Here is a 24,497-nt window from a genome sequence, read left to right as displayed (position 1 = left end):
TGAGCCCCGGCTGGTAAAACACTTCTTATCTTTCTGGGTGAGCCGCTGGCCCTTCCTGCTGTCCGTGTGGCGCTGGCAGTGTAACCCATCCCTCTGCAGCCCTGGCAGGAGCCCGGTTCAAAGGCTGTGCGCAGGGCTGGGATGAAGTTACGGTAATCAGAGAAACAGAGGGCAGCTGGCTGTAAGGCTGCCCCGGCCCCTCGCTGGTCGCCCTGCTCTGTGCTTGCGAGGCTGGCAGAAAGGTCACACTTTCTAGCAAGAAAGTAAAGTGAGAACAGTCCTCTGTCACCTTACAGAGCTGGTACAGAACTGTTTTGTTTTTTTTACTGACTTCTAATCTAATGTTTAAATGGCCAAGGAGAAGTAAATGTCTGAGCTAGAAAAAGGGGGTAGATATTCGCAGCCTAATGGTCTGAATTTTGGGGTAGACCTGTGTGGTGCCAGGAGTTGGACTCGAAGATCCTTATGGGTCCCTTGCAACTTGGGATATTCTCTGATTCTGTAATTCTAATGGCACCAAAACAGCGCGACCATGGCCCACGTGCTGATAATTTGAAGACCTTTTTTTTATGACCCAGGCTGGCCCTGTGGCTCAAATTCACCCCGGCCACCTCCTACTCCTGCCAGGCCCCGCAGATGGGTGGCACAGGGAACGTCCTGCTGCCGGGGCTGGGAAAGGGGACACGGCACAACAGCTTCCCTGCTGCCGTCTTCCCTTGCCCCTGCTGCGGTGCTCAGGCTCCAGGCTTTGTGCTGAGATGCTGGGTTTTGGGAGGGGAATGGAGGGGCTGCATTGGAGCTCACCAGGGTGCTTGTCATGGCCTTCACCCAGAGCACGGTGTTGCAGCTTAAAACAGCCCTTGGTTGGAGCCGGGCGAGGGACAGGGAGAGTGTATTGCTCCCCTGGTCTGTGCAGGGTGGCGTGGGATGAGCTGCTCCTCTCCACCACCTGGCACTAATGTGGCCATCTCGCAAGGCTGGTTGTTAATTAGTTAATGACCGTGAAGTGCCTGCGTGTTTGTAATCACTGGCTCGTTCGCTCATCAGCTCTAAGCATCTGGCTGTAGCTGGAAGACACCTCGCAGGATTTATTTCATGTTTTTTTTCATGGGAGTGTGGGCTCCTGAAAAAGTCTCCTGTGGGTGCCAGGGCGGGCGTTGGGCTGAGGCTGCAGTGGACACCGGGCTGGGGTGTGAGGCTGCAGGATGTGAGGCTGCGGGATCAGAGCTGCCCACTACGGCACTGGGCTGCTGCAGCCTTCTGCGCCCGAGCCTGCAGCCAGCAGGCAGAGGGAGTCCTTTCCCTGGAAGAAAATGCGTACCCAAAGCAGCCAGAAGGAGATCCCCGAGCTGCCCTGCCAGGAGCCCTGCTCCAGCCGGGGGATGCTCACAGGCTCCCCTCCAAATCAGAGCTCTCCAGGCTTGCTGCACCCCTCTGCAAAGAGACCCGGGGAGGGAAGAGCTGGTGGGGCTCTGGATGGACTCGGCCGTCCCGGGGAAGATGAACCAGAGGGCATCGGCCACCGAGCTGGTCCCTGCCATGCAGCCTCACCCCTGAAACGTTTCAGGGGCTCGTTCTCTGCTTACAGCAGACCTTTTAGGGTCATTTTCCACAGGCCTGATTCTCAGCTTGACTGCGGCCCGGGGATGAGATGTGACAATTTCCTGGAGGCTCATGTAAGTGACAGATGTGGCGTGAAGGTGTGGAGATGGAGGCTGCGTGGATGTTGCGGTGCCAAAGCGGGCTGTGAGGGGCTGATCCCCCCAGCCTGGGCTGCTTCCTGGGCAGGCAAAGGAAGGGCAGGACAGCCACTAGAGGCTGCTTTAAAAGATGGGGATCCTCCTGGAGCTTCCTGCCTCCATCTCCACTCCCTGCGAGCACATCCAGGCTGCAGGCCCTGCTCAGGGCCCACACGGGAGCAAGGAGGGGGAGCAGGGCCGGGCTGGGCTCAGCAGGCAGGGGCAGGAGGCCACTTGAAGAACCGACATGGTCCAACCTCAAACGAAACCTTCCTGTCAGCCCCAGAGGCTGTGCTCAGCGTGGCCTCAGCGCCCGCTCTGCCTCAGACACGGCGTGGGCAGGGAGCGGGAGGAGGAAGCCGGCCTGCCTTGCTTTGAGCAGCGCTCTGGGCCTAATTTGAGCGACTGCGGTTAACCCTGAGGTTTCAAAGCCATCGCACTTATGTGCAGCGCTTAGTAAAAAGGAAAGAAAGAAGTGGGGCCTTGTGAGGATCCCATGACTGGACCAAAAGGAGAGGCTGAACGACGGCTGCCCCTTGCCTGCTGTGGCAGTAGCCTTGCCTTGCAGGGCTTGTCTGTGTTAAGTAATGTGCCGGCAGCCGGCCTCTGGCTGGCTTTGGGAAGAACGCTATGGAAGGATCTCTGGCTGCATCAGCATCTTTCTGTGATGGTGTTGAGCCAAGGAAAGGCCAGAAAGTGCTCAGTAAACACTTTGCTGACAATAGCAGGGAGCAGGCAGGAGAAGGCACCCACCTATCTGGTTTCATCGGCTCACTAGGGCTGAGCAGCTCCAAAAGCGGTAGATTCCAGCTTGTGATAGCGACGAGCTTGTTCCTGCCGCTCTGAAACCTTCAGTCAGCACCAGCATCACCAGAGACCAGAGCATCTCTCCCTGACAAATGTCCTCTTGCTACCAGGAGGAGGGCCTTTGAGCTATTTCTCATGGCCCAGCAGCAGCCCTGCCGCTGATAGCCGTGCTGCTTTAGGCAGCTTTACCCCCCTGCTTCCCATTCAATTACATTTCTTCCTATTCTGCTACAAGAAACCAAGCCCCCAGCATGTGCTGGGGGAGTCAGTGTCTTGTGCAGTGGCAGCAGCCCCAGGCCCAGCAGCCTCTGGCTCCGTGCATCCACGTGGGTGCAGCGAGCTAACCCATCCAGGCAGGCATCAGGCACCCGTGCAGCCTCAGCCCCTGCACCTCAAAGCCAGCTCCTAATCAGTCACAGGGCAGATGAGCTTGCAGAACCTTGTGCTTTCCCGTGCCCTTCCTTTCCACCAGCTCCTTGACTTAAAAAGCCCTCCTTGGATGCAGCCCTTGCTTGGTGCAGGCAGAGCCATTGCTCCCCTGACCCCCTGCCTCTCTGTGTCAGGGTTGGTGACTGGATGAAAGGAGGAAAACCTGATATTCAGAGCTGCTTAATTTGAACTTGTCCTTTACAGTGTCTCTCTCACCTACTCTGGCACGTCAAGCAATCCCAGCCAGGGTTACAGTGGAGAACAGGAAAGAAATTTTAGATGTGGTCGCGGTCTCGCCAGCCTGTCCTCCAGCCGTGTGCCTACCGAACCAGGGTGCAGGTAGTCAAACTTCAGAGACCTGACGCTAAGCGACTGGGAGGGATTGCTGCTGGTTTAGCTGAATGGGCTCATGTTGGGGCTGGACAACCTCTTTAGATAGGGTTAGAGCCACAGGCCACACAAGGGCAGCAAAGCCTTTCCCTCAGCCCCTCTGGAGGGGCAGCTACAGTGATTTGTCCTCAGCTGGGCAATGCAACCAATTTTTAAATCATTTTTTTGGTGAATCCTTTTTTTGGCTGTTTTCCCTTCCAAGGACCGGGGCTCTATTCTTTTGACAAGTCGCTTTCTCGAGTTCATTGTCTCTCTGCTGCAGGGCATGGAAGATTTAATCTCGCAGGAGAGAGATGCCCGTTAAGCTGCAGCGACGATGCGGTGCTGCCCAGCCATCCTGGTGAGCCTGCCGGGGGAGCAAATCTACCTGAAACTTCCCAAGATTCTCAGCTGATTGCATTCAAACTCTGATTTATTTCTCGCTCTGTTTTGCATATCACCATCTGCGCTGCTCCTCGCACGTCTCCATGGAGATGAAGAAGCACGACTGGGTGATGCCGTCCCCGACGCTGACGTGGGTCCCACAGGGTGCCCAGGAGATGCTGCCCAGAGCTGGGTCCTGCTGGTCCCGTGCGGGCTGGACCTCTGCGGCCTGATCCTGATGCCCCATGTTGTGCCTCCCTGGGGGAGGAAGGTGCTGCTGAGGGTAAAACCCTGCTCAGGGTGAGCAGTAACGGCAGCACTGGGACTTGGGGGTTTTCCCCAGTTCTGCATTGAGAGAGGTCAGAGAGTGCTTCCACTTCCTCCTGCCAAGGGTGCTCGTGTTCCTGCCAGCACAGACTTACAGGCAAAATAACCCCAGCATTTATGCGTGAGCTGAGCTTTAGTTATTTTCCTCTCCTTCCATTTAAAAACGCTGCATTTAGCCAAAAAATTGTCAGTGCAGCTTTAAACGCGTGTCGAAATTATCCCCTCTGTATCTAACATCCGTATATGAGTCTTATGCACAGCTCCATCTGCTCCAGTATTTCTCAGCTGTTTCTGTCCTCAGCGTAAGGGCAGCTTGTGCACAGCCACCAACTGCAGCGGGCAGGAGTGAAAAATGGATCTGAAGCCTGCTCTAAGCACTGAAGCCCAGGTGGACCAACTGATGGCATTTATTTGGAGTTTTCTGTTTACCTGTTACCACAGTAATTTAAAAAAAATATATAATAATAATAAAAACATTGTTCCAGTGGTGTCTCTTCATCATGGAAAGCTGGGACAAGCAGTCCGTTGGCATAAATCAATGCAGCTCCATGGAGGTCAGTGGAATTATCTTGACTTGCATCAGCTGAAGGCCCACCCTTTCAGACAGGTTTGTGTCCTGTCCCTGGCTCTATCGAGGTCTCCCAAGAGTACGTTTCGATGGCATTGAAAGAGGCCTTTCTTCCCAATCACCTTTATTTACAGCTTTCCGATGGTGACACATGTAAAGAAGCCGGGTGGAGGAGCAGGCCAATCCTGAATTGGGGCTGGGCAGCTCTTCGGTATCAGTGAAATGTGCCTGAACCTCCCAGGGAGAAATCTTTCTGCTTCCACGACTTTCTGGATAATGGCTCTCCTACACATCTGCAGTGTTTAATTCTGACTACCTGTTTACAGCTTTTGGCTGAAACTTTTGTCTATGGCTCTCAAAGCATTCCAGCAAGGGAAGACTGTACCAAATCCTCCCTTAAAAATAGGGAAACTTGGGTGCAGAGAAGTAAAGCAACATGCCTGGGGTTGCGATCCACAGCAGCACTGTCTAAATAGCTCTCTGCCCTGCCCTCCTTATTCCAGTGGATGCGAGCTGTATTTATACACACCGGACTTTTCTGTTTTCCTTGCAGCTGCTTGCTGAAGGCAGGACTTCTAAATGAGCCCGAGAATTACACATGCAAATCCCGAAGGCCTGGAACTGGGAACATCTGAGCAACAAATTGTCCTTGCTGAAGATGGTTTTGGAGCCAAAAAGCCTACAGATCTCAGGCCTGTTGTAAGTACTTCTAGCATCAAGGTAAGCTCCTCTGCTCCCTTACGGCTCCTGCTTTTGCCAGGTGCTGGAGTTTGCATCTCGAGGCACTTTCTGCTTGAGCAGGGAGAGGACACGGGGATGGGGTGGGAACAGTCTGTGGCTTATAGCTGCTCCTTGGTGTGCCCTTCCCCACGGCCTGCATCTTCCAACACGCATCTGCTCCGTGCCTGAGCTGCTGAACCTCTGCCTGCATCTGGGCTTGCAGGCAGAAGGCAGGCAAGGGCTGGGATGCGCACGCAGAGCAGATGCTCAGGCCTCCAGGAAGGCACTGCACCACGTCTGAGTTTGCCCTGCTCTCTAGCCCTCCGCATTCCCACCCTCTCTCAGCCCTCCCTATTCCTCTATTTTTTATGTGAATGACTCGTGAGCGGCCAAGCCAGCATCCCCCTCCCGCAGCGCCCTGGGGATTAGCAGCCAGGAGGGCTGCTTAAACCCGGCCTCTGCATCCTTCCTCCGTGCTCCCCGAGGCTGGGCAGCATCGGGGCCCCCAGCCAGTGACCCCACTGCAGGCAGGGGGCTGTGGGGCCGGGCAGGTCCCTGCTGCACCCGCAGGCTGCCTGGCACCGTGAGCTGCAGAATCGCTGCTCTGTGCAGGCATTTGGCGAGCGGCTGCTGCCGGTGTAACCGTGGGCCAAAGCCTGCAAGGACGGTTGGTGAGCAAACCGGCGGGGGAGCAGTACCGGGGGGGGGGAGGACTCCTCGCAGCAGGGAGGTGACATTTTAATTTGACTCATTCTTGCCTCGCTATGACTGTCTGACCAGCAACACGGGGGGGTTGGAGTGCAAACAGCCCCTACTTTCCTCCTACCTTACCTAGACGTGCACATTCTCCCTCTTACATTATCCAAAATGAGGCTCACATAAAATTTTGACCCTCCTCCAAGGTGATGCAAAGGGTTAAATCATCAGGGGGGTTAAATCCCCTTTGCTCTCTCCATGCGGGCTCCCCAAAGCGAGCAGGATTCCTCCTGCGCTGTCAACGTGCACTGCCAGAGCTGGGGGCTGTGGCGCTGGCCGCTGATGGCACACTGCAGCAGCAGCACGGCGTGCCACAAGTGTCAGCCTCCGGGCTTCCCCGGGGCTCGTCAATGCGCAGTTTGAGCCGGGGAGGGATGCAGAGGAGAGGAGCCGGCGCTCAGGGTCCCCCCCCCTCGTGCCAAGGGTGTTTCAGAGCGGGGGTGCCCTTCGCAGGGTTGAGGGAGACCTGGGATCGCAGACCTGGGATTTCAGCCCCCCAGCAGTGCTGCTCAAAAGCTTTTGGGAGATATGGTGCTGCTCTGGGTCACCAACGGAGCACATTTTGGGGTTAGCGCTTGAGTACATTCCCCTTAGAAGAGAAGGACACCCACTGCTTTAAAAGGTGCAGGCACAAGCTCTCCTTATTATTTTTTTTTTTTAGCGTAGGAGAAAGTCCTGTTAAGTTTCAGAAGAGCTGGCTTTTAATATCAAACCAACTGGGTTATTGACTTTGGCTTAACCCAGCGCTCCCCAGCCAGGCCGTGGCTCTCCTGCTCTTCCTTCCCCTTAGGCAAATGCCCCCGCACGCGCTCTGGAAATACTTACATGCCCTGCTCCCCGTAGTGATTGTAAAATTCCATGTGGCTGCACGCCTGGATCCAGCCCACGATCCAGGTCTCCTTCTTGGGGATGGGGGGCACCAACACTTGCGCAGAGGCTCGGAAGTGAGGGGTCCGGTAGCGCAGGACCACGCTGGAGGACTCGTCGATGCTGGTGGGAATGGGATCGATGGACGCTTTGACTTCAATCACTGAAATACTTTCCCGGAAAACTTTGGATTTGCAGCTAATACTCTGAATACAGCCCATGGCATACCCTGAATACAGTCCAACGCAGCTCCTAGGGTACTCCAGCAATCCTGGGGAATATTAGGCATTGAAATTATCTGGTGCTAGATCAATTACAGATCTTCTTGGGTTGTAATCTCAGAACCGATATCCATAGGATAGAAAATTCATCATGTAAAGCCTTAATTTGAGTATCTGTCTTACAAGCACTGCTCCTATTTTGAGGTTAGCTGCACTTCAGAAGCAAAAGGGCCTTTAATTATTTTTTTTTTCCCTTTTAATGACCCTTTAAATCGTTCACTCAAACAGTCTTTGGGTTAAAAAAGAAAAAAAAGAAAAGTCTCTCGAGTTCAATAAATAACGGTGTTGTTCTTAGATGGTATATTTAGTCCTTCCTTTTCTCAGATGCGGTCTGTCATTCCCCGTCAGACATCGGACTGGCCGGTATTTCCCTTTATTCTTTGGATGAAAAGCAGAATGTTGATAGACACATATATATAAATAATGAAATAGTTTTTAGCCCCAGCTTGTCACAACCGGTGTGGATTTCCACTTCCTGACTTGCAGTTGTTCACAACTTCCTTTCGCACAAAATTACAATAATAACAGAAAAAAAAAAAAAAAAAAGGCGACGGGTGGAAAATGCAAAAAAAAAAAAAAAAAAAAAAAAGTAGCCCAATCTTCGATTTTGGAAGCTCCTCCGCCAGCGCTGTCAGGGCTTCGGGTCGGTTCTTTTCCCTCTCCTTCTTTTTTTTTTTTTTTCTTTTTTTTTTTTTTTTGGTTAATTCCTTCCCCCTTAGAAATAGCCGGCACCATAAATCCCGGCGGCGCTCGGCGGGGCTGTGCGGCGGGGCAGGAGGCGGCGGCGAGCCCCCCCCGCTGCCCCCGCCCTGGGGCCGCTCAGCGCTGCACAATCGCCTCCCGTGACATCCCGGGGGGTGGGGGGGGGGGTCCGGCCTTCCTCCTCCTCCTCCTCCTCCTTCTTCTCCTGGGCGAGCGGCGTCCGCAGGGGTGTCCGACCTTCCTCCTCCTCCTCCTCCTGCTGCTGCTGCTGCTGCTGCGGGCTCAGCCTGCGGGGCTCAGGGGCTGCCGCCGGGGCTGCCCCGCACACGGGGGGGTGCTGCGGGCCGGGGGCTCCCCCCCAGCATCCCGCCGAGCCCCCGGCGAGCTGCCGGGCTCACCGCTGCGGGGGCGAGCAGAGCCGGGAGAGGGGCGGGTGGCTGGGGAGGGAGGGAGGGAGGGAAGGAGGGAGGAAAAGGGGTGGGGGGGGAGGCTCTTCAGCGATGGATTTTTTTTTTTTTTTTTTTTTTTTTTCTCTCTTCGCCTTCTCCGCTGTGTACCCGGGGGGGGTGGGGGGGTGAGAGGAGCAGGATCGGTGCCTCCGCCTCTTGGCTGCCGCAAGCTTCCTCCTCTCTCGCCCCGCGCTCCTCATGCAGCCGGGGACGGCGCCGGGTTGCGGCGGAGCAGGGGGGAGCGGGGCGGGGGATGCTCCCCCTGCACCGGCAGCACCGGAGGCATCGCGGCCGGGTCAAACTTTGCCGCAAGTCGCCCCCTGGTCCCCGCCGTTGTCCCCCCCCCTCCCCGGGCATCCGCGCCCCGCAGCCGCCCCGGCGAGCAGCAGGACAGCGGCCGGGCCCCCCCTGCCCCTGCCGGCCGCCCTCCGCCGCTCCCTCCCTCCCATCCCTCCCCCTGGGTTTCTCTTTTAAACTGCAGCTGTTGGAGCTAGCCCTCCTTTGCAGAGCAGCATTTCCTCCCACGCGGCTGCGGCTTGTGGGTAATGTAGTTTTTTTTTGGAGATACGGGCTCCCCCCTGCTCCCCTTCTCCCTTTCTCTCTCCCCTTCTTTCTCTCCTGCTCGCCTCCTTTCTCTCTTCTTCTTTCATCTCTTTCCCTCCTTCTCTCTTTTTTCCTCTCCTTCCCTCTTGCTTAAATGCCATGTATTTTCTCTTCATTCTGCAGATGAAGGTTTTTCTCCCCCAGCTGGAGCTTGGCTGACAGATCCAGTGCAGGCACAGCCTCTCTACATGCAAAACCTGCAGCTCTGGGCTGGCTGAGCTGCGATTCCAGCAACCAGAAATGCAAAGAAATGCTCTTGGCAGCAGCAAAGGGACAGAGGAGCGGGTGCTGAGAGGTGTCCGAGGTTGCAGTGGCCTGTGGGGAAGTTGTAAACCCCTGGCACGGATGTTTTGAGGAGCCCTGCGGCTGGCCTTGCCTGCTGACCATCACCCAGCCGAGGCCGTGGCTTGCAGAGAGCTCAGCACCGGGTGAGGTGTGGGTGCTGGGGCGCTCAGCGATAGCTGCAGGGTGCTGAGCATCCTCACAGCTCCACGTGCATGCACCTTGACTCTTTTCTGAGTGGGAAACCTGGGGGAATGAGGAGGAAGGATGGCTTTGCACAGAGCAAAGTGTCCTTTATTTCCTCCTGCCCCACGCTCACAGCAAGCAGGATTAGCTCACACAGTGCGTGGCGTTTTGCAGCATCCGTGCACTTGTTGTCTGCCCTGCAGCAGGTAGGAAGGACTGGAGCTACTGGGTAATCCTGACAGGAGAATGCCCCAGGATGAGGGGAGGCTGCTCCTGTTGGCTCTGAGGTCCCAGGGGGGTCCTGCCCTCAATGCTCAGCCTTGTCCATGAAGGGCACGGGCTGCGGGGTCCTCACCTCCTGCCCTTTCCAGGCTGAGGCACTGCCATGGCATTCACAGAGCCCTCCAAGCAAATTGAGAGGCAGGGGGTGGACGAACCATAGGGTAACATTATGGTTTCCTTCTGTGTGTTTCTCAAAGCATTGGCTAAATATTTATCTGTGTTAAGATTCGTGGGATCTCTGAGAAGGGCACCGTCCTTGTTCCTAGCCCCACAACAGAAAAAGAAACTAAAAATGCGCTCAAGTTGCAAACAAACAACTCAAAGTACAGGAAAAGACTGAAATGAGCATCTCCAAATGAAAAAAATCCAGTTTCTTCAGCAACCTCCAGAAGGTGCTGAAATACTTTGACATCTCCAAGACTCTTTCACACTTTTCAAACAAGCTCATCACAGTTTCCCAGAGCATTATGTGTTGGGTGAAGCTGCATGTTCTGAGACTCCAGCTTCACCGCCGCTGCAGCCAGGTCTTGCTTCAACTTTGGCAATCTCTGGTGTTCTGGTCAACTAGGAAATTGCATTATCTCAGCCTAATTAAATCAGCTTTTCATCTTCGGCTGGAGCTTTCCTTGTTTTTTTGGCCATGCCCATCTCCATCACACCATCGTGTGATTAAGGAATTAGTGCACTTCGCCCAAGAGCGGCTGCACTAAGCTGTGTGCAGAGCAGCTCCTGTGCCTGTGAGCCTGGTGCTCGCTGATGAAATTGCTGGAGATTGGCTTTTGAGGCCAAGCTGTGATAAGTAACAATTAGGAGCATCTGGCGATGCTGGGAGTTGCATCTCCTTCTGCTGGGCCCACTCCTGCTGCTGCTCCCCCGGCAGCGTGGCCCACCTGGTGCTGTATAAACCCCACAGGTTTGCCCCAAAGGCAGGTTCTCCCCTTCCTCATCAGCCATAGCAAGGGAAAATAACCACCACAAATGGGACACCGAGCTGTTTTCTCTCCTGTTCCTTTCAACAGGGGCATTTAGCAGTGCATTCACCCCGGGCTGTGCTTCCTCCTCGTCTCCTTCCCCACTGGTGGCCGGGGCTGGCCCCTGGTGTGTGCAAGGCAGAGCAGCGCCCTGTGCCTGCTTCAGGGGTCAGAGGAACAGACAGGCACCGGACAAAACGAGCTCCCAGTGCTTTCAAGGTATTTTTTCCCTGTGACAGCTCCCAGGGAACGTGCTCAGTAATAGCTCAGCATCCCCGGCATGGTGAGGGGACGAGAGGCGAGGAGCCTTTCTATTTCTGCAAGCTCCTGGCCACCACCACGTTAACCCTCTGCTCACAGCCACTTGCTTGCGAGTCGCCCTGTGCTGCTGTGAGCTGCAGAAGCTGTGAGGCTGAGCAGCAGGGAGGTGACAGCTATGGCATAGTACAGCCACAAGTCCCGATAGTCCCGATATCACACTGGCCGCTGTCAAGCGGGCTGAGATCTTCCACGTCCCTCAGAGCCCTGCAGCAGGGGACGGGGACACAGGGACGGGGCACTGACCTGCCTGATAGCAGAGGAATGCAGCTGTGCAGGCAGTGAGCAAGCAAGAGCTGGTAGGTGCTGGGGTAGCACCATCATGTGCTGCTGGGCTGGCTCAGCCCCAAGCAATAATTTGCTGCCTGAGCTGAAAGGAGCTGGTGGTGCTGGGCTGGGGAAGGAGGGGAAGAGCTCTTCCCACGGCTACGGTCATCATCACAGGCTCGGGGTAAGTTCCCGGAGGATGTGGTTCAGAAATCGGTTGCTGTGTATTATTTTCCTTTGGTTCATAAGCAAAACACAAGGGTGAGCAAAGGCTCCTCAGCACTTCCAGCACTGATTTTCTTGGCCAAATATTGCAGCAGCCTCTTTGGGCCTGTGTCTGTCAGACGGGCATGGGCAGAGAACTAGCTCAGCTAAAGTATTTTGGGAACCAAGGGTAATAAGTGCAAAGGAAGTGCAAAGTTTTTATTATCTTAGAAAGCCAGGACCACCCTCCATTTAGCACTTAGGCTCTCCTGTAGGTTTCAGATAAGGCTTTCAAAGATATGTGGATGTTTCCCAGTGTTACCTCTTCTAATATTGACCTTTATAATTTTACGAAGGTAAATACCACTGGAACCAAGAGCCGTGCCTGTGCCGCTGCTTGGTGCAATATTCATCCCTTCCTCACCCCCCTGCAGGACTCCCCAGGGCCTGGCACAATCCCACAGCACCCAGCCCATGCCGTGGGGACCCTTCCTCCTCGCCGAGCCCCGGTTCCAGCTCCGACGGGGCCGCTGCTGGTCGCAGCCACAGCTCGGGGACGCGGCAGCGCCTGTCACCTGCTTTCAGCACCGGAGCCGCGATGCTGGATGACACGGCAGAAACGTGTGCGGTATTTAGGGCACGCTCAGCGCCGGGGGCAGGGGGATGGGAATTCATTAGCGGCGCCGCGTCTCTTTTAATCAAGAGGCAGGTGCTGCTTCTCCTCGGGCTGCGGGCAGGGGTGGCGGTGGAGGAGCTGCGGGGATGCGTGCTGAGCGGGGGGAGAGGATGGGGCTGGTGATGCTCGCGAGGTGTTCGTGCCAGGGAGAAAGGAATATTACTTAGGGTGCCCTAGCAGGGGTGAGACATAGCAGGACGGACAAAACCAGGAGATAGCCGGGTCGGGCCCCTTGCAGGGAAGCCCCCAAGCGATGCCCAGCACAGAGGCTGGGAGCCAGGCTGCATTGCCTGCCCTGGCAGCCACCACAGCACCGTGATCTCTTCCAGTGCTGATGCGCTGATACTAAAATATGAATTACTGTGCCAAAAAAAACTACATTTCCCAGTTTCCCTTGCAGCCCAGGGGAATAAGCAATTGGAAGATTTAAATAGACCAGACCAGAAGCAACCAACCTTTGGCACAAAGCATTTCCCTCCTCTTCTTCCAATCTATTGGCTGTTTAACCTTTTTCCCTGGCACTGGAGTGGCTGCCAAGCCTGGCATTAACTTTCCTTCCAAGCTTGCTAGGCCCATGAAGTAAACAGCCATGTGCATTCCTTACTCTATATTTAACAGCTGCAGTCTGTGCTGGGGGCAACTGCAACAGAGGGGAACCTTTGTAGCTTCCCAAATCCCCAGCTCGTGAGGGTGGGAGTGGGGGAAGCTTTCCGCAGGGAGAAGAGGGATTTCTCTGCGTCCCGGTGTTTGTAAAGCAGGTTCCGTTCGCGAGAGACTGCAATGCCAGCATCCCAGCCGCGGTCCAGGGCGCGAGACAGGAACAATGTCCTGAACAGGGCTGAGTTCCTCTCCCTGAACCAGCCCCTGAAAGGGACCCAGGAGAGCAGGAGCCAGGGGAGGAAGCAGAGCGGCCAGGCGGGAGCAGCCGGCGCCCAGAACAGCAGCCCCAAGGAGCGGAGGCAGTCGCAGCAGCTGCCCGAAGAGGACTGCATGCAGCTCAACCCCTCCTTCAAGGGAATCGCCTTCAACTCCCTGCTGGCCATCGACATCTGCATGTCCAAGCGGCTGGGAGTGTGCGCCAACAGAGCCTCCTCCTGGGGAGGCGCCCGCTCCATGATCAACCTCCTGGGGATAACGGGGCACGGGATCCCCTGGATCGCGGGCACGCTCATCTGCCTGGTGAAGAGCAGCACGCTGGCGGGCCAGGAGGTCCTCATGAACCTGCTGCTAGGTGAGTGGCAAAGCTCCTTCCTTCCCCGCCGGGAAAGCCCAGCCCTAGTCACAAGGGACAGCGGCATCGGGACTCCTCCTCTGACTGCTCCCACCGCCGGCGGGGTCAGGCAGCAGGCAGTGACCTTTTGGGTGAATGCGGCACTTATCAGCCACCTTGGCAGCTTTGGGACGGTGGGAGATGGATGCTGCAAAAAGTTTTCTAAGGGGGTGGAATGGATCCCGGTAGCCGGCCATCCCTGCAGGGCAGGGGCAGATCTGCGGCCCCGATGAGGCAGGGTTGGTCCGAGTCGGGCCAAGAAAGTGTCTGTGATGTGCAGGTGGATACCAGCAGCAGTGCCCTTGATTTATGGTCTTCTGCCTTGCTAGTTGGTCAGGTTGGGGAAAACATAAAGATTTTAATCTTAACACGTGGATCAGAGAGAGAAGGTATCCTCAAGAGAAAAACATTTCTATCCCCTCTGCACCTCCTTGTGCAGACCCTGGCCCCACATCTCCGCAGCTGCTCGGAGTAGTCCCATCCCCTTCCCTGCTGCCTCTTCATCTCACATCCCTCGTCCCAGGAGGACCTTTCTTGCTGCTGGCCCCGTTTCCACGCGCTAGCTTGACCCAGAGGCTGTTAGAAGGGATCAGATCTCTCCTGCCAGCCCCTTTTTTTTTGTGGGGTGGTCGGTCTCCTTTCCCCTGCGGCCTGGGGTGTGTGGGGGGAGCTGTGCAGGGCCTGACCCGGCCCCATGGCCCCACATCCCACCACAACCATGCTGAGCTCTGTGTGCAACTTTCCCCACATCCAGGCCGCAACCCACCCTGCCCAGGTCCACCTGAGGCACTTGCTCTTCCCTCTCTTCTGCCTTTGGCCTGTGGTCTGGTTATCACTTTTTTTAATGACTAATTGCTAGCTCATCTGGCTGAGGTCACCCCAGCATTTCACCCTCCCCCAAAAACCAGCCCGCGGAGCTCCCACTTTTGGTCAGCACGAGGAATTGACGTTAGATTTTGGCCTTTGCTTTTTAGGGAGCTTGCAGTAGGCACCTCAGGAAAGGGACGTCCTGTTCTCAGGGACTGCCTGCGATACGATACGTTCTGCAGCACGGTCCCAGCTTTTTTTTTTCAGAAGTTCTTCCTTCAGAGAGGGCAACGATTGCACGGAACTGGCTTGAAAAGCTCAGTTGCGGCCTCCTTTTCTCCCCTCTGCCTTTGAAGGAGCCTGTCCCCGTGCTGTGACATCTAACGAGGGGAGGCCGTGGCGGGGAGGGAGCCGGAATAGCATCGGCGTGATGCAGAGCCCGCCGGTGTCAGCAGTTCTCCCAGGGGCTGCCCGGTGCTCTGGGTCAAACCCTCACTGGGAAAAGAAGCCCTGTTTAAAAGGGCATGAGCATGAAATAGGAGGCGGCCAGCATCAGCCGGCACAGTTTCCAGAGGTCTCTTGACCTGAGAGCCTTTGACAATTCTGGAGCCTGAAAACCGACCTCTTTGACTCCAAAATATTTGAGGTCTTTATGACGAGCTAATGCCTCTTTTGGCTTAAAACCAGTAAAGGTCTTCTCGCTCTTCCACTGCCATTGAGGAGGCCAAACACAAAGCCAGCTCCAGGTTGCATCGAAACTTTGAGTGTCGGGTGATGGCTGGGAGAGCTCAGTCCTGCATTTTCGGGTCTCCTTGGTTCAAAAGTGCTGCCCAGGGCAGCTTGGGGACTCCACAGTCTTGGTTCCTTGCTCCCTTCCCTTATTGCTGCCTGCCAAAAGAGAAATGGGTTAAATTGTGTGAAGGGCTAGCTCACGGCCTGACCTGACAGCTCTGTAGGTCTCGCAGCCCTCCAAAGAGTTTCCTTTGAATTTTTGGGTCGAACTGTGTGGTGCCAGGAGTTGGACTCGATAATCCTTGTGAGTCCTTTCCAATTTGGGATATTCTCTGATTCTTTGTCCCCCCTGCAGACCACGCTGCCTGGTGGCACTGACCAAGGTGCCCGGAGCCTCTCTCGTCAGCATCCTCGGCAGGACTCGTGTCACCCTGCAGAGCAGGATCTCTGCTGCGAGCGTGGCCTTGGCTTGATATTTAAGATTGCAGTCAGGAGCTCCTAGTAGCAGAGCAGCTACTGCCGTAACGCCTGCATTGCTGATGGACGGAGGAGTCCAGCAGGGGAGCGTGGGGTTGGCAGACCCAGACCAACCATGAGATGCGGTCCCTTGAGCTGATAGGAAGGGTGTGATGCTGCATCTGGCATCCCGGGTCCCTCTCACTGTTTTTTTTCCCTGGGTTGAGACCCAGCAGGCTGTGGTGTGAAGCCCTTTTGGCTGGGGACAGGTCAAAGGGAAGGGAGCATCCCCGGTGCTTCCCCTGTGTCCTGGAAGGAGGGGAGCAGGGAAGTTGGGGTTGTCTACAGCACCCCTTCTTTACCTCCCCCGGCTCTCCTCCCTCCCCGCGGCTTGCTCAGGGTTTGATACATCAAGCAGAATTTCTGATGCAGTCTCTGGGCAGGGAGCCAGCCCATCATAGAGCACTTGTTTAGGATTTGCAATCAGGCTTTCAAAGCGAGGAGACAGGAGACTGCTGAAATGGGACCGGGAACCTGGCAGGAGCACCACTGCAGATGGAGGGGGGGCACTTGCGCTGGAGGAGCTCTTGGTAGGATCTTTGCCAAGACGCGTGGGAGCATTTAGGGTGAGGGGTTCTGACCTCCCTCCCTAGGGTGCTCCATCCCTCCCAGCTGCTGATGTTGATTAGCAACCCCCAGCAATGTTTTCCCTCCACAGTTGTCATCTGTGATGGAATTTATTGATTCTCCTTCTCATCGTAATCTTTTTCCAGCAAATGCCAAACAGCCAGAGAGGCACGGTCACAGCCTGTTACTGAAAAGATGGAAGAAATCAGATATCTGTGCCCACTGTCAAAATCTCTCTGCCAGAATGTGCTTTCAGGAAGACTGGCTCAGTGTTGCCAGCCCTGGCTGTGAAAGAGTCAGGAAGAAAGTCTGCTCCCCCTCTGCCACATCGAGAAAATCGTGACTCAGGAAACCCCCCAGTTTAAGTTTATTTTAGTTGTTTGCTGGTGTTGGGACTTTTAGGACCATCCAAACTTCCCTCTGCAGGGATTTTGTGAGAACTGATGTGCTTAGAAAATCATTTGAACTTTACAATCGAGCTTTCAGAAAACAGGCATAAAGCTCCCACTAAAACAACCAGAGCTGCTCTAGAACCAGACAGAAAAAGCGTTAAGCCCTGAGGGAAAGCAGTACCTTGGTTTCTGGTTCTGATCCATCTGGTGAGGATGTGGATCCAAATTTAGTGATTCATTGACTGCAAAGCCAGCAAAGAACATTTGGATCATCGATCTAACCCACGGCTAAATACAGGCGGTAGCACATCCCTTAATTTATTCCCGTTCAATTTGCTAAGGGAAAAAACCCAAACACTCAATCAGATGTAAAATTTCAAGTGGCGGTGAACTTGTCAGAACCATTTCTGTATTACTGCAGTGGTAGGTGTTCTCCCCGGCGCCTCGCTCTTACTTTGACTGTTCCCTTCCCTCCGCTGCCTCTGCATACCTTTGTCTCTTCAGCCGAGTGGCTCTTTTATCCAGCATCCCTTCTGCCTTTCAATGTTTTGGATGGTGCTCAAGTCACCTCTTCACCTCCTATTCATTAAGCTGAACAGCCTGATCTCGTTAGGCTGATGGGCTTTCCAGATCCAGGCACCTTCTTAGAGTGACGGGGATGGAATATGGTGATCTACCCAAAGCGGTGCTTTCGGTGAAGTCCCCCTGTTGTGTTCAGAGCCAAACTGCCACCCATCACCATGATCCTTTGCATTTTCAGCTGTGATCCAGCTGTGTGCCTTTGTAGGAGGATATCTGGTTGGTTAACGCTTGCATGTGGATGTGTTTGTGTATGGTGTGAGATACCTGGTTCAGCTTTGGTCATGGCTTTGTGAAATAGGTTCTGAAACCTGGTGGTGGCTGTGTCCCCGTGTCCAGCTGTGACGTGGGCAGTGGTCCTCACCCATCACCTGCTGGCTCTGCAGCCTTTTCTGACAGCTGGGCAGCTCGCTGCTGCTGCCACCGAGCATTTATCTCCACCCGGGGAAACAGTGGCACGGGCACGTCGTGGGGAGCAGCTGCAGGATGGGTCACTTGCTACATGGGGAGGAAAGGAAGGGAGGCCAGGGTCACCTCTCCAGGCCTGGAGCTTGGCCAGGAGTCGGTCCTTGCTCTCTCCAGCCTTCTCCCTGGATGCAGACCTAGCGCTAGGCTGGTTGGGAACCAAGCCATAATACGCTGAGGCACAGTCCCCTGCAGCACTGGGACTTTGTCGTGAGCAGAATGTATGTATTTATAAATGTATTTGTATTTATAAATATATATAGGGACGGGGCTCTGCAATCCGCCCATGCAGCCTGCAAGCAGGAGCAGGCTGGCAGGAATGGTAGGTCAGGGAGGAAAGAGAGAGATGAAATGTCCTCACCAGGTCCCCCGAGACCCCCCTGTCCGTCCTCTAGCATCACGCAGGTACTTCGTGTATGGGGATGCTTTCCTTTGGAGTCTGTGCGGTGAAAATTCAGATCGCTGTACAGCCCGGGGCTGTTAAAGGTCACTGAGTAGATTAAATGCCCAGGCAGCACGGACGAGCTCATCCCGATGAGCCTCGGGGCTCGGCAGCCCAGCCCCAGCAGAGAGGACGGGGAGCTGCGCTGGCAGATGGATCAGTCTGTGCGCAGCGGAGCTTGCTAAGCTGAGAGCCCCAGAGATGGTTTGGGGCCAGATGTGTCTTTTTTCCCTTTCATTTTCCCACTGTGAGGCCGGGGATTTTCTGAGCTAGACGGGGCAGAAAGCATTTCAGCGGGGAAGGAGCAAGCAGCCTGGGAGCGTGTCCCCTGCTTTTGGGACCGCTCCCAGCCTTCTGCTCATCCCCTCCCGTGAAGCTGGACACGTGCAGGAGGCTCAGCCCCAGCCCTGCTGCCCTGCCAGTGCCCGCTGGCATCTCAGCGGGGTTGCAGCACATCTGCCCAGAGGGCAGGAGGATGCAGGCAGTGAGTAACCCAGCGTGACCGACCCATGGTGGGTGCCGGAGGGCCCAGCCCGACATTAAATACTCCTCTTCATCGTGTCAGGCTGTAGTGAAAGTCCCTGGTTATTTGGTGCCATCCTCCCGTATCCCTGCTGAGCTCGGGCAGCGTGACTTTTCCCTTCCTCGCCTGCCTGCTTTACAGCAAGTGCATTCCTCTGCAGGGCAGGCAGTGCCTGCAGTGTCCCTTCGCGCAGAGGACAGTCAGTGACAGCCCGGGGCCCGTTTCACAGAGGCAGGAGAGGGCTCAGGGGATATTTCCAGGGACCAGCACAAGGTCTGTGCCAGCCCCTTGGTGCTGCTCAGAACCGAGGTCTTACCCTGCCTGTTTGGTGCTGGGCATGGCGTGAGCCCCACGTCCCCACCTGCAGCCTCTGGGGCACTGCAGGGAGCTCAAAGCCCAGCTTCTGTGCGGAGCCAGCAGGCAAAGCGTTCCCCGGTCTGAATGCAGATTGCAAGAGAAAAGAAGTGCGAGGGTTGCTGAATGGGAAGAGGGGGAATAAACAAGGGAAATGAGTCATGCTCGTGTCTGTCACTCCCCAGCAGCTTCCCCGTGCCCCCGCCGCAGCGCTGCGAAGGGACGAGAGCTGCCTGCCTGCTGCACTGCCAGCCCTGCCGGGGCAGCTGAGCAGGGCTCTGCCCCGAGGGGCATCCCTAGAAAAGGGTGAGGGGGGCTCAGCCCCGACACCTCGGCAGGAGCAGAGGCCGGGTGGAGGTGCAGAAAGCAGCGGGATGAGCATCTGGAGCAGCAGGGACACTGGTTGGGTACCTGAGTCCAGGCCAGGCTCGGTGGAGGACAGCGATGGTGAGGGGGGAATCGTTTCACCTTTCTCTTCTTCCTCCCGTTGGCAGAAAGCTCCGTGATTTCGCCTAAACTGCAGTTCTGGTCGCAGCCTCCATCCCTGTGCACGCAGGGCTGCTGGATGACCTCGCTGCGCCGTGTCCTTAAAGCGCCGTGAGATGTGGATTGGAGGCCCTGTGAGCACCAGAGAATCAACCCCTGATTTTAATTAATTAATTAATTAATTAATTAATTTGCCATTTTGCTTTATTGAAGGCAGCGGGGTGTAAGCACGAGCCTAAGCAGCGCTGAGGCTGAGCTCCGTGCGTGCTCATCCCCGGGATGCTGCTGCAGGGAGGCATCTCCTGCACCACTGGCACCAAGCGCGGGGACATCGCTGGCTCCTGCAGCCCTTCTGGGAGGCAGCTGGGTGCTCGTGGCACCTCGTCGTGAGCTGCTCAGCTCATTTCCTTCATCAGCGTGAGCCCTTGTCACTTCAGCCACCCCCTTGTCCCCAGGCCATATAGAGCCCCAGTAGGGCAGGCACGCTCGGTGATGGGTGCTGAGCTGCAAACTGCCCAGCACCCATGGGGGATTTGCAAAAGGGCCGAGCTCCAGGCAGCCTGTACATACACTCGGGGCTGTTTCTGATCTTCTGGGGCATAGCAAGTCTGTTCTCAGTCATTGGGGGTTTTTTAATTAACTGCACAATGCTGATTTCTGCCATTCCTTCACCTCCCTGTGGCCACTTACCCCAGCGTGCCCTGCACCCAGCGCCCAGAACTCTCTGCTGCTTGTTCAGCCAAAAAATAACCTCCCCCAAAACGCTGCAGTGCCTGATTCACTGCTTCGTAACCGTGTCGTGCCATCTGTGACTTTCTGTCAGTTCTTGCACCTAATGGTACCGTGTTTGGGGAAGTAAATGAAGGAGAGGAGTTCACTTCCAGAGGAGTGAGGCTCGTCCAGCTGCCAGCAGCTCCATGGGAGAGCGGGTGTGGGTGCTCTGAAACCTGCACCTTTATTAGTGTCAACCAGTCAAGGCTGCAAACAGTTCATTTTCCAGGTCAGGGAGCCTGCAGGAGATTTGGGAAGATCGTTTCAGAAGCAGTAGGATGAGGCATGTAAGTAAAAACTGAACAGTTAAAGTTCAGAACTAAATTTGGGGAAATAAAACTAATTCTACTGGTGGAGCAAAAGGAACCGTTTCGTAGGAAGGGTGACATTTGTCTGAAGTTGGCTAATCTGGGAAGCAAAGCACCTTCAAAGCCAGCGTGGCTGGGAGCACGTGTGTGCTCCACGGGGCCGTGTGGCCTCTGGCACAGTGGGACCGGGGACAAAACAGGCGACAGGCTTCTGCTGCATCCAGGCACGGAGCTGCTGCCTGCCTCGTCCCTGCTTGAATATGGGCAGGGGACAAGTCCGTCTGCTGCTGCACCTGGGGGCTGCCGAGCTTGGGATGTGCTCGCTCTCTGCCTCTCTCATGTCACCAAAATTCCCCTTTTCTTCTCCCGTGTGCCCAGCTCCTCGTGGCTGGGCTGCGAGCTGGCCTGGCTCCTCCAGCGGTCCCATGTGCACAGAGTCCTGTGGGTCCGTGCTGCAGGAACAGATGAGGCCAAAGGGGTTTTTTTGGCTTTCTCCTGTTTTTCTCTCCCCCAGCACTGCACCCAGGCTGTTTTTCAGCTGGGGTTTTGGTAATGTGTTTGTATTAATGGCTCGGCTGGAGTCTGCCTGGCCCCTGGAGATGCTGCCTGGCTCCAGCCCGAGCAGGCGATGCCCACGGGCAGTGAGTGCTGCCCCTCGCCCCTGCCACGATCACAGGGGACATGTCAGGGACAGGGACATCCAGCTGCTTCATCTCCACGTCAAGGAGAGGGCTGGGAGCTGCCTTGGCTTTGCTAAGGCCAAACTTGGAGTTTGTCCTTGTGCCCTGCCTGCACAGGGTTTGCTGCTTCTGCTCTCCGCTCCTAATGGGCTCCTAACGTCTGGTGGTAGGAGCAAGGCAGATAATTGTTTTCCTTCTCTTATTAATAGATATAAAATGTCTGCCCAGGGGGCTCGCTCTCAGCTCATTTACTGTGCGTCTGATGCCAGATGTTGGCTGTTTACGATACCAAGGTGATCTCTGATGCTAAAATTGTCGCAGTCAGGCAAGCCTCGCTCTCCGGGTTTGTGCTTTAAGGAAGTTTGGGATGCTAATAGAGCTTGGGGTGATCGGATGGTTTTGCTGTGCTTCCCTTAATAGCCAGGGCAGAGGGGAAACTGTGGAGCTTTTGAGACAAACATGAAAGGAGCAATGGGCGAGAGCAAATCCTTCCTTTGGTGGCTTTGCTGTGCTTTCCATCCAATTCTACCCACGTGTGTGGGAAGAGCATGGTGTGAAAAGCTTATCACTACAGCTCCCTGCTCCTCTCATCTCATCTCAGCCCTCTTCGCTGCCCGACAGCCCCGGCCATCTCCAGCAAGGTCAGGCCACTAAATCAGCACCAGGCTCCTTCCAGGGTCCCTCCTGAGGCTCTTTTTCCTCCAACCTTTGGTTCTCCCAGCCTGGACAACGTGCACGGCCCTATTTTAGGGACAGGGGAAGGGTGGACCACGGGTGAAGCTGCTGGTCTGCAAACAGCCAGGGCCGTGGTTGGCTTTGGGTGGCCAGCGGGCACCTCGGGGAGCGCAGAGCCCCCCCTTACAGCTGCACTGCCCACGGGTGCTGCTGATAACCCCCCCCCCCCCCGCCTGGAGGAGGATTTTTTTTGCGCTGAGCTGAAACAGCAGCAGGGAAAAAGTCAGCGGAGCCCGAGTCCAAGCAGGTATGTAGGTCAAGGAACTGCAAGGGGACAGGAGCTGGGCTGGGGGGGCTGAGCGATGGCAGCGTTGGTGCCTGCTGGGCGTTGGTTGTGCCCCCCAGCAGGGCGATGGGAGCCCCCCACGCCTGGGGCCAGGGCAGGGGGTGCTGCTGAGGCTGCTTCCCCCGGGCTGTGCAGCCTGCAGGGAACAGAAAGTGCAGGGGGAAGCGACAGAAAAAGCACCCGGTGGAGCAATCTTGGTTTTGGTTCTGTTTTTTTCTTTTAACGGCAAATTAACCCCCGGTTTTAATGCCGCCGTGCCTTCAGATCATGAAACAGGAGCACATGAGGCTTCCTGCTTTCTGGGCACCGTTTGATGAAAATCTAACCTAGCAGCACCGAAAGTCCATTTGATTCATCCTCTGAATGAAAGGGGCACAAAAGCAGCCCTTCGGTTTGCTATCCGTGCTCTCACCACCCCCGTGCACACACACACCTGCCTCCCTCAAGCTGCCCTGACACCACCTCTGACCAGAAAAAAATATTTTGGAAGTGCAAAATAAGGACGGGCAATGGCCAGTTTGTGTATTTGAAGTGTTTGTGCCCTGAGCTTCGGGCAGATTTGGTGAGGGAAGGTCTGTAGGGGGTGCACCCAGTGTCTGGGACCCTACGGGGTGCTCCGAGGGGAGCGGGTGCTGCCCCCCTGCCTTCCCCCATTCAGAGCAGGAGGTGCCCGCGGCGGTGTGAGTCTCCTTGGCATCGCCGTCAGGAGCTGAAATCAGCACTCTGCCTAATGAGGAGGGCCGGGGAAAAGCAGAGGAGGGGATTTAGGAGAAACGAAAAATCAATGCGAGGAAATAAATTGACAGGGCTGTTGGCCGGGAGAAGGGGGGTGGGATGAAGAGGAGGAGGATAAAGTGCTGATGGGTTTCGCTCCGGAGCAGTTAAGGACAAAAGGCGATGTGGTGCTGAGTCCTGGAGCTGTGGGGACCTCGTCCCTGCTGCCTGTGCTTGCTGGGGGGGTTTGTTCCCCCGCCTGCCCTTCTGGCATGCAAAAGGGCAGGCAGGGGGGATCCCTCTTGGCTCCACATCCGCACCCCCAGGTGCTGTTTCTAGCTCAGGAGCTCTTTTTCTTAATTGCATGCCTTTTCCCTTGGCTCTCCATCTCCCGATGCTCTTTTCTTAGTGAAATCCAGCAGCTCGGTGCCACCCGGCTCTGGGCAGGGGGAGGCGTGCTGCTTGCGGGTGACTTTGTGGTGGCGTGGGGTGACCGCACGGTGGGCACGGATGCGTCCTGGTGGCACGGGACAGGGACACGCAGCCTGGTGCTTCAGGAGGAGGGCTGACAGTTTCCATTTTAGCTTCGCCGATCCTTTTTTTCTTCCCCAGGCAGGTCGCTGGCCTCTGTGGTCAGGGTTCCTGCTCTGTGTGGTGGTGATAACGGCGCTCGCCTGCTCATGGGTGAGCCAGGGTGGGGGCAGCAAACACCCGGGTGCTGATTTGAGGGTGCCGGGGGCTGCCTGCAGCACGCACCAGACCAGAACTACCACAACCCTCGTGCGCTCTGCTGTGAAAACCACCCCTGCCTTTTTCTCCTGCCTCTGACCTCTCCTCCTCGCCTCTCGTTTCGCAGCCCTCCTGCTGGACATCGTGATCGTGGCGGGCCTGCAGAAGCTGGCCAAGCGCAAGGGCCCGTACGACGTGAGCCCCGGTGTGTTGGACTACCTGACCATGGACACCTACGCGTTCCCGGCCGGGCACGCCAGCCGGGCAGCCATGCTCTCCAAATTCTTCCTCAACCACCTGGTGCTGGCCATCCCCCTCCGCATCCTGCTGGTCATTTGGGCCCTCTGCGTGGGCTTCTCCCGCGTCATGATCGGACGGCACCACATCACCGACGTCCTCTCCGGCTTTGTTTTCGGCTACTTGCAGTTCCGGCTGGTGGAGTTGATATGGATGTCTTCCAACACGTGCCAGATGTTGATATCCATCTGGTGAACGTGGAGGGCTTGGTGCCTTTGCACTGGGAACTAGCAGATACGTTCAGAGTCTCCCTCCCAGTATTTTCTACGTGTTGTTTGTCGGAAACACTTGTCCCTTCCATGAGTAGTGGTGTTTTTTAATGTTGCTTCCCCCCCTGGAAAAAATATATTCTAGCAATGGGTCTGGTTGTAGCACCCAAGGGCCGGACCTGTGATTTCGGCCGTATTCTCAAACTATATTTGGACAGCAACCAAATTAAGCTTTACATTTGAGAGAAGCGAGCTAAGTGTCTGCCTTGGGGTGGCTCACAGCAGCACCACGGCACGTCCTCAGCATGGGCAGCGCCTGAGAGCCTCCTGAGGACACGTTCGGTAACGTTTTTGAGGCTAAATGATTTGGGCCGCAGTGCTGCGACTGTGTCCTGTGCAGTCAGGGCACCGCTGGCGTTTCGCAGTTAATAAATAATCCTAAAAATCC

General features: G+C 55.8%; 2 protein-coding genes across 7 annotated transcripts in view; one reads left to right on the top strand and one right to left on the bottom strand.

The window, feature by feature from the left end:
* Window positions 1–8,374, bottom strand: part of FAM78A (family with sequence similarity 78 member A) — a 13,027-nt gene extending 4,653 nt beyond the window's left edge. The window contains exon 1 of the mRNA XM_005013235.6: window positions 6,925–8,374. Within this exon, the coding sequence (XP_005013292.1) occupies window positions 6,925–7,187 (263 nt within the window). The 5' untranslated portion in view covers window positions 7,188–8,374. The remainder of the gene's footprint in view (window positions 1–6,924) is intronic.
* PLPP7 (phospholipid phosphatase 7 (inactive)) lies at window positions 7,873–24,497 on the top strand. Of its 6 annotated transcripts, none has more exons than XM_072025463.1 (6): window positions 7,873–7,890; window positions 9,125–9,675; window positions 10,771–10,941; window positions 11,868–12,139; window positions 12,946–13,418; window positions 23,671–24,497. In XM_072025463.1, exons 2-6 carry the CDS (start codon window positions 9,499–9,501, stop codon window positions 24,033–24,035), a joined length of 1,458 nt encoding a protein of 485 aa, XP_071881564.1. In that variant the 5' UTR covers window positions 7,873–7,890; window positions 9,125–9,498; the 3' UTR covers window positions 24,036–24,497. The 6 variants fall into 6 exon arrangements, with proteins under 6 accessions (XP_071881564.1, XP_071881563.1, XP_071881565.1 ...); XM_072025462.1 differs by lacking the exon at window positions 7,873–7,890 and adding an exon at window positions 8,540–8,940; XM_072025464.1 differs by lacking the exon at window positions 7,873–7,890 and having other exon boundaries at window positions 8,989–9,675; window positions 11,946–12,139.

The sequence above is a fragment of the Anas platyrhynchos genome, chromosome 18 (assembly GCF_047663525.1).
Source record: "Anas platyrhynchos isolate ZD024472 breed Pekin duck chromosome 18, IASCAAS_PekinDuck_T2T, whole genome shotgun sequence".
NCBI lineage: Eukaryota > Metazoa > Chordata > Aves > Anseriformes > Anatidae > Anas > Anas platyrhynchos.
Note: the sequence above shows the minus strand (reverse complement) of the source record. Positions and strands in the feature narration are given on the sequence as shown.